Source organism: Triticum urartu, chromosome 6, assembly GCF_003073215.2.
Source record: "Triticum urartu cultivar G1812 chromosome 6, Tu2.1, whole genome shotgun sequence".
In the NCBI taxonomy this organism is placed as follows: Eukaryota; Viridiplantae; Streptophyta; class Magnoliopsida; order Poales; family Poaceae; genus Triticum; species Triticum urartu.
The window spans coordinates 378665965-378672596 of record NC_053027.1 but is presented as its reverse complement, the minus strand read 5'-3'; the positions used below and the strand labels follow the sequence as shown (position 1 = coordinate 378672596).

The following is a 6632-nucleotide window of genomic DNA, read 5'->3' as shown; positions in this document are numbered from 1 at the left end:
ACCAGATGTCAAAAGTTCTTACTTGAAGAAATATTGGCTACAATTACTTCCAAATCTATTTTCGCCGGGCAGAGCTGTGTTGGAGACACTGAGGACGTCGGTGACAAGAGGTGAAACTTTTTGCGGCTTTTTCACTCACTATCTTAACTCTTCACAGATATGTACTCCCTCTTTAACTAAATATAAAACATTTTTGCAGTTTGAAACTGCAAAAATGTCTTATATTTAGTTACGGAGGTAGTAGTTCGCAGCAGGTGATTTTCTCAATAGAATGTACATCGCCTCTTGCGAACCATTTAATTTGAGCCATTTCAGATGCTAAACTTTCCAAATACGGGAATCAGAAATGTATATCGGCAAGACAAGCTTGGCTCAATTCTGGTGAACTGCACAATTGCTACGATTTGATCAAACAAAATGCTACAAAACTTTCGAACACTACAATCTTCTAATCAGCTACAAAGTCATGAGACAAGCAGATGAATCATGTCCGCATACAGCAATTCAATGTGCAGCTGTCAAAAGATAGAGCGCACACCATCCAGCTGCTTACTGGATGGATATTCAGCAGTTGCAAAGCGTATCCTCATCGTCGAAATCAAGCAGCGAAATCCAGCACAGCTTCTGCCACCAGCTCCTCCAACACCCCCCACTCAATCTGTTCCGCGATGTCAACCACCTGCGACATCCTCATTTTCACCCAGCCACTTCCTTCAACCTCCTGCTTCACGATTCTATCCATCATGATCCCCGTGTTATCCCTCTTGCTCACCATGAACATCCGCGCCCCGTAAATCCAGTCTTTCAGAATGCTCCACACCTCTACCCCCAGAGCAGGGGATGAGCTGTCCCTCCATGTTCCGGTGCGCGCTTTGCTCCATGGGAATGCGCTTAGCAGGGCGTTCTCGCCGATCTCGATGAGAGCAACATTGACACAGTCAAATAGAAGTCTTTTGTACGACCTTTGCTCCCGTAGCTCCAGGAGTTTGTTACACAGGACTGGGTCAAGAGGACAGTCGGGTAAATGCCAGCCAGCAAAGACTATGCTTGACTGTGCATCTTCTAACCCGGAAGATGACATAATGTTTTGCACAAGGACATGACATTCTGATTCATCATCATCAACGTCGGAGGGAAGGTAAGGCCGTCGGAGTAATGGTGACTCTGAGGTGGTATCATCCCATGATAATGAACACGCAACAGCCTCGATTGCTGAGGATCTTGAGACAGCTTCTGACAAAATTAGAATACCTATCAGTATAGTATAAAGCAAACTGAGACATGGAGAACTCTGACCATAGACCAATACTTACTCGCATTCTTGGAAGTAGTGCTTCCAGATGATTCAGGTTCATTACAGCTGCTATCTTCAGAGGGTGCATCAAGAACTGAGGTAGGACTGGGCTGATCGCGAGTGCTGTTTAGGCCTTCATTTAATCCTACTCTATCCAGTCTTCTGCTTCGACAGATCAATGATATAGGCACATCAACTGAAGCAGTTCCCTGTCATGGAAGCATGTCAACATAAGTCAGGAATGACAGAAAAGATCCACTCGCTCAAAAACATTACATGAATTTAGACACAAGCAAAAAAGCATAAACTGTTGGGGTTTCATGATGTTTGAGATAAGACGCCTACCTCGGAAGTGCTGGTAGAGTTTTGCATGGCAGAAATGTCAATTTTCTCTTCATGGAGTGCCTGTTCTTCATTAGTTTCTAAACTGTGATTGCCATGTGATTGACTATCACCAGGACAAGCTTCAACCCTCCCATCAAAGCAATCCGATGGATGATGGTTGGTTTTCTGCCTTATTGGCTTTCTTTTAGGAAACAGAAAATCAGAAACTCTTCCCGTGAAAGATGATTTTCCTTTATTTGACATTAAAACCTCTGTTGCTGGTTTGCAGCTCTCGGGATTTGAAGCTTGAACTTTTGACACCATGTTATCAAATGTATCTGAAATCACTGGCGAAGACTTTGACCTAGGCAACTTACTTGACCTCTCGCCAGTTTTATCATCCTTTTGGCAACTAGTGAAATCTTCTTTCGTCACTTCATTGAGGGAGAGCATCTCACCCAAGGTACATGTGCTCCTTGGCGGCTGTGCTTGCTCTTCACTGATCTCATCACAGGTTACCATTGCCCATCGCTGCGAAAGCCGTTGCTTAGCCTCCTTAGTAACCATTGACTCAGGTAAATGTGGGATCCTGCCAAAAGATGAGCCGGAGTAGGGACTTCCATATCTTCTGGTGTAATCCCATGAATACTTTGATGCAGGACTACCTTCCTCCGAGTCACTGAAGCTGCCACCATCTTCTTCGATATAATCAACCTCAGAATCTCCACTGCGATCAACCTCTGAATCGCTGAACGAGCTTTCATCACCACCATATCCGTTTGAGTGCGTTGAAGATAACAAAGAATCATCTCGTTGACGAGAGTCATATTGGCGGTGCCGAATGATATCATTCACTACTTCTGTGGAAGCTGGGGTTGCCGCATTATCAAGTAATACTCTGTTGAAATTGTTCCGGTCAATTAGCCGAAATGGAGCTGCCTTGTGCGTCAGCTTTGCATTCGGTATACTTGGCTTCCCTGGGGTAGGCCTCAAGAGTACTATTCTACTACTTGGCTGCGAAGGGGTTCCTTCTTTTGAACTAGACCTCTGATGAAACTTTCTGAGCCCCAGTCCATTTGGCTCAATAGCCCGGTCTGTTCTTGATTGTCTTACACCATTATACTGAACAGATCTCATCGGTTTCAGCACCGTAATACGTCTTGTCGGAGGTGATCCCGGAGTCCGGTGAAGCCCGCTCATCCATCTTGGCAAAATGGGGTCAGGTTCTTCATGACATTTCAGAAAAAAATCTTTCTCTGAACTAAGAACATGGAGAGATTCTTCTAACTCCCCAGAATGAAGGAGCTTTTCTTCCATGGCAAGGCTTTTTCCTTGCCTGAACTTCTCTGGGACAGTATCCATTCTACCACTCTTGCTCTCAGAATGTCTTCCTTCCTGTGAAGATTGATCCTGAAACAAACTCATTCTGGCTTTCTCTTCACATCCTTCATATACACCATCATATTCAATTGTTTCACAGGATGTATGGATAACTTGTGTAACGGACTGTATGGAATTCTGATGCTGTTGCTGCTGCACGGCCTTCTTTGTCACTGTTAAGTGGTCACATGATTGACTTTTCCTAAAATCTCTCTTAGCATGGTATAAAACTGGTTCTTTGGCAGGAAAATCATCCTCAAGGCCCATTAATCTTGCAACGACACTTGGTGCGTTGCTCTTCGACTCCACTTCTTTACTCGTCTCTTTTGCTAATAGCATTTTTAATGAAGTCGTACTTGATTTTGTGCTTGAAAAACTACCACCAGGTGCCTGCAGACAAATCCACAATAGCACACAAAGAAGAATTAAGACAAGAAAAATCATCAAATGGAGCAGGTCGGCCAAATTTTCAGAAGCATATTATACAAAAACTATGTTTTTCTGTTAGCAACATGTTTTTAGTTAACAAAAAATATAACTCCCTTGGTCTCTCCATCCGAAGATGCACAGTGCCCAAATTATTCAGGGACAATATAACATGTACACCCTTCCACGACTAGGAACACAAGAAACTACATAACCAAGAAAAATCAAGAGTACATAGCCTATTATTAAAACGCCATCCAAGCCGGGATATGAATCCATACTGTTCTTTCGTTCAGTGGAGTACATTTCTTTCTTTGTTTCTTTTACAGTGTCTTGTAGCATTTCATTAAATTCATACAGCATTTTCATATCAAAAGAATATACTGATACAAGATTGTGAGGCTGCTAAACCCATAGTATAAGTAATGATACATGGTACTTACATCTCTTTCCTCCACATGAACTTTATCCGAATCAATAGTTCTCTTCAATTCTGACTTGAAACTTTGAACTGGAAACATGATAAGAACATGTTAAATAAAGTATTTTCATACTTTTTTCAAATATCAGAATTTTAATGTACATAGAAAACATGAACAAGATTATTATTATTATTTTGAATATTTCCAAAACCAAGCAACAAATCATTATCAGGAAACAAAAGAATATTGCTATAGATATTTTACCACAGCAATCCTGCAAGTCTTAATCCCCATGACTCCAACTACATTTCCAGTCATTATGACTTCCCCACAAAATTTCTAAAAAGGGAAATTAAAAAAATGTCACGGATGCCCACCAAATAACACAATTAGAGCAGCTAATAGAGCATCCAATGAAGAAGCTCCGACGGAGATGGTAACCGGATATGAATTGCACAAGGAGCATCAAGGTCTCCAGAGAACTTTCACATCCCCACTTGAACATAGTTCTAACAAAAGGAAAAATGAGATGAAAATACATACCATCTCTATGAGTTTGTCCCATAACTGAATTCGCTCTAGAAGTCCTTGTGCTTAGGTCGAACAAATTGATCGTCTCCTCGTTATAATAGGTACTAGAACTGGCTCAAGAGCATTCATCTGATGAGTCGAATCCTGAAAAGTACAGAAAAGGTTAACAAAGCTTCGTTAACCCGACGCGGGCTGTCAATGAACTTAAGTCAAGCGAACCAACTTAACCACTTTAAGAAGAATCAGCAGACTAGTGGCTATTTGGTGGAAGCAGAAGCATGTATAAGCACAACAATGTACTTTTCCATAAAGCTCTTGGCATTTTAAGCCCATAGAATTTAAGGCAGATAGAAACTGATGGAGATACTCTAGCAGGATGCACCCTTTTCCGAGAACTTCAGAAGACACATGCTTAAAGCGCGTCAATTGTAGGCGATATTGGTGCAAGATAATATGGCTGTTTAAAACCAACATAAAACAAAAATTGCGCACAGAACGAAGAGATTCGACAGGGACAAAACAGCGCGGGGCAATATGGCAAAAAGCATAAGCTACCCGGATAAAAGGATGCGATAAAGTGGTAGGAGTACATAAGCGAATGAGCAGGAGTAATTACAAAAACATGGACCAATGGCACCAACTAGAGCGTACGTATCACGAAATGGAACCTTGCAGCACAACATAATGTCTGAAAGACTGCGTATTCTGTCAGAAATATCAGTTGTAGTTACCAGTTCCTCCGGTCAGAGAAATGTTAAAACGAGAAACGAACAGAGACCGGGTAATTACAAAGGCACACCCACAAATGCGCAGCCAAAATACTGAGACTGCATGCTTAAAGACGACAAAGGAATCTCGGCAGCCGCAGCCGCGCCGTTCCAAAGGCTTCAGAATTTCGCAGGAAATCTGGTCAGCAGGTCGAATCTTGACAATGGGAGCCACGGGAAGGGTAAAAGAGAAAACAAAAACGACCGTAATAAAGTTGAGGAGGACAGGTGCTCCTCCACTCTAGGTAGGATTAAGATAGAAAACTACGCCGGGTGGGGATACCGAGATCAGCCAAGTATGGGTATGTATGTGTGAATGTGTCCAGTCCGGACGAGACCTGCAGCCGAGACAGTTCCTCGAAGCTGCAGATTTAGCAGGTTAAAAAACACAAGAAATGTATGGTTGGCTTGGCTAATCAAACTAGTAGAATCCACTGTTGACGCATGAAGCACGGAGCGTGGGCGTACGAGGCTAAAAACATAATGACAGAGCTACGGAGCTTTGCTATTATAGCAAGATAATACACAGGTGCCGGGACGTATCCAAAGAATCGTGCGGGTCTTTAAAGTCTGCTGATTCTAGTACTAAGAGAAGTGATAAAATTTGATGGGGAAAATGTATACTTTATCAGGCCAAACTGATTGTTTCTGTTTCACTCACCAAATGTCAAGCAATCGAGTCTACCCCAGATTTGCATGCTGAACTGCCTAGGATCCAGATGACAGGAAAATGTGGCAAGCAATCAATCCTATTTCCTCATTGAGATCACAGACCGAATGCTGGGGGCACCGGCTCGCGGGCAATAGAACGAATCATATGCAGAAGAAAACTTCAGCGAGTGAGACCATACGCTGGTGGCATTTGCCTTTCTTCGATACAGTGTGCTCCCATGGAATTCCCAGACTGGATAAAAAGGGCAAGAAAGTAACCCGCGGAGAGAAAGGGAGGATGATAAGATGGAGCCGGAATGCTTGCTCACCTCAGGCGACGCGGCCGGCGGGCAGTGGGCGCCAGTGGAACTGGAAGGCGGCCGGCGGTGTCTTAGTTCGGCGGCCGGGGATGGCGCAGCGGGGCTGAGGTGGCTGTACGCGGTGAGGGAGGGAGGGCGGGCGGTGAGTTTCGGGGCTTGGGGGGGGCGGCGGTGGAGGCAATCAGGTGAAGGGACGGGGGGGAGTGGAGGACTAGTGCTACTGCTACAAGAGAACAGAGTAGTGCAATCTATCCGCCGTCGTTTCTTTGACGGCAAAGTATCCGTCCTTTGGTTCGCCCTTGTTTTCGGCTTTTCTCTCTTCTCCGCGTTCGGGTGCGCCCATTATGTTATCGCGTTGTGGGCTGCGTACGTGCGCGGCGTACCGCGTGCAATGCTCCCGTGACGGCATGATGGTCATCTATATCTATAGCTTGCCTCAAAAAAAATTATATATCTATATCGATATAAAAAGATTCAGAAGGTAAATTCAACTGATCTCGGCCATCATCATGTGGCG

The 6632-nt window shown here is 43.9% G+C and overlaps 1 protein-coding gene across 4 annotated transcripts; it reads right to left on the bottom strand.

Annotated features, from left to right (window-relative positions):
- Nucleotides 1-316: 316 nt before the first annotated feature.
- On the bottom strand, nt 317-6417 carry LOC125513601. 4 transcript variants are annotated; one of them, XM_048678749.1, is made up of 6 exons: nt 6125-6417; nt 4390-4521; nt 3868-3935; nt 1640-3388; nt 1314-1503; nt 317-1230 (listed from the first exon to the last, which is right to left on the bottom strand). In XM_048678749.1, exons 2-6 carry the CDS (start codon nt 4409-4411, stop codon nt 599-601), a joined length of 2661 nt encoding a protein of 886 aa, XP_048534706.1. In that variant the 5' UTR covers nt 4412-4521; nt 6125-6417; the 3' UTR covers nt 317-598. The 4 variants fall into 4 exon arrangements, with proteins under 4 accessions (XP_048534706.1, XP_048534704.1, XP_048534705.1 ...); XM_048678747.1 differs by having other exon boundaries at nt 317-1233; nt 6125-6415; XM_048678748.1 differs by lacking the exon at nt 6125-6417 and adding an exon at nt 5806-6073 and having other exon boundaries at nt 317-1233.
- Between the last annotated feature and the right edge of the window lie 215 nt (nt 6418-6632).

Bases quoted from the DNA above. Each gene is read 5' to 3' on its own strand.
- LOC125513601 (XM_048678747.1), bottom strand. From the start codon at position 4,411: ATGGGACAAACTCATAGAGATG. The intron at 3,936-4,389 runs GTATGTATTTTC...TCATGTTTCCAG, and splicing joins GGGACAAACTCATAGAGATG to TTCAAAGTTTCAAGTCAGAA. The intron at 1,234-1,313 runs GTAAGTATTGGT...TAATTTTGTCAG, and splicing joins CACTACTTCCAAGAATGCGA to AAGCTGTCTCAAGATCCTCA.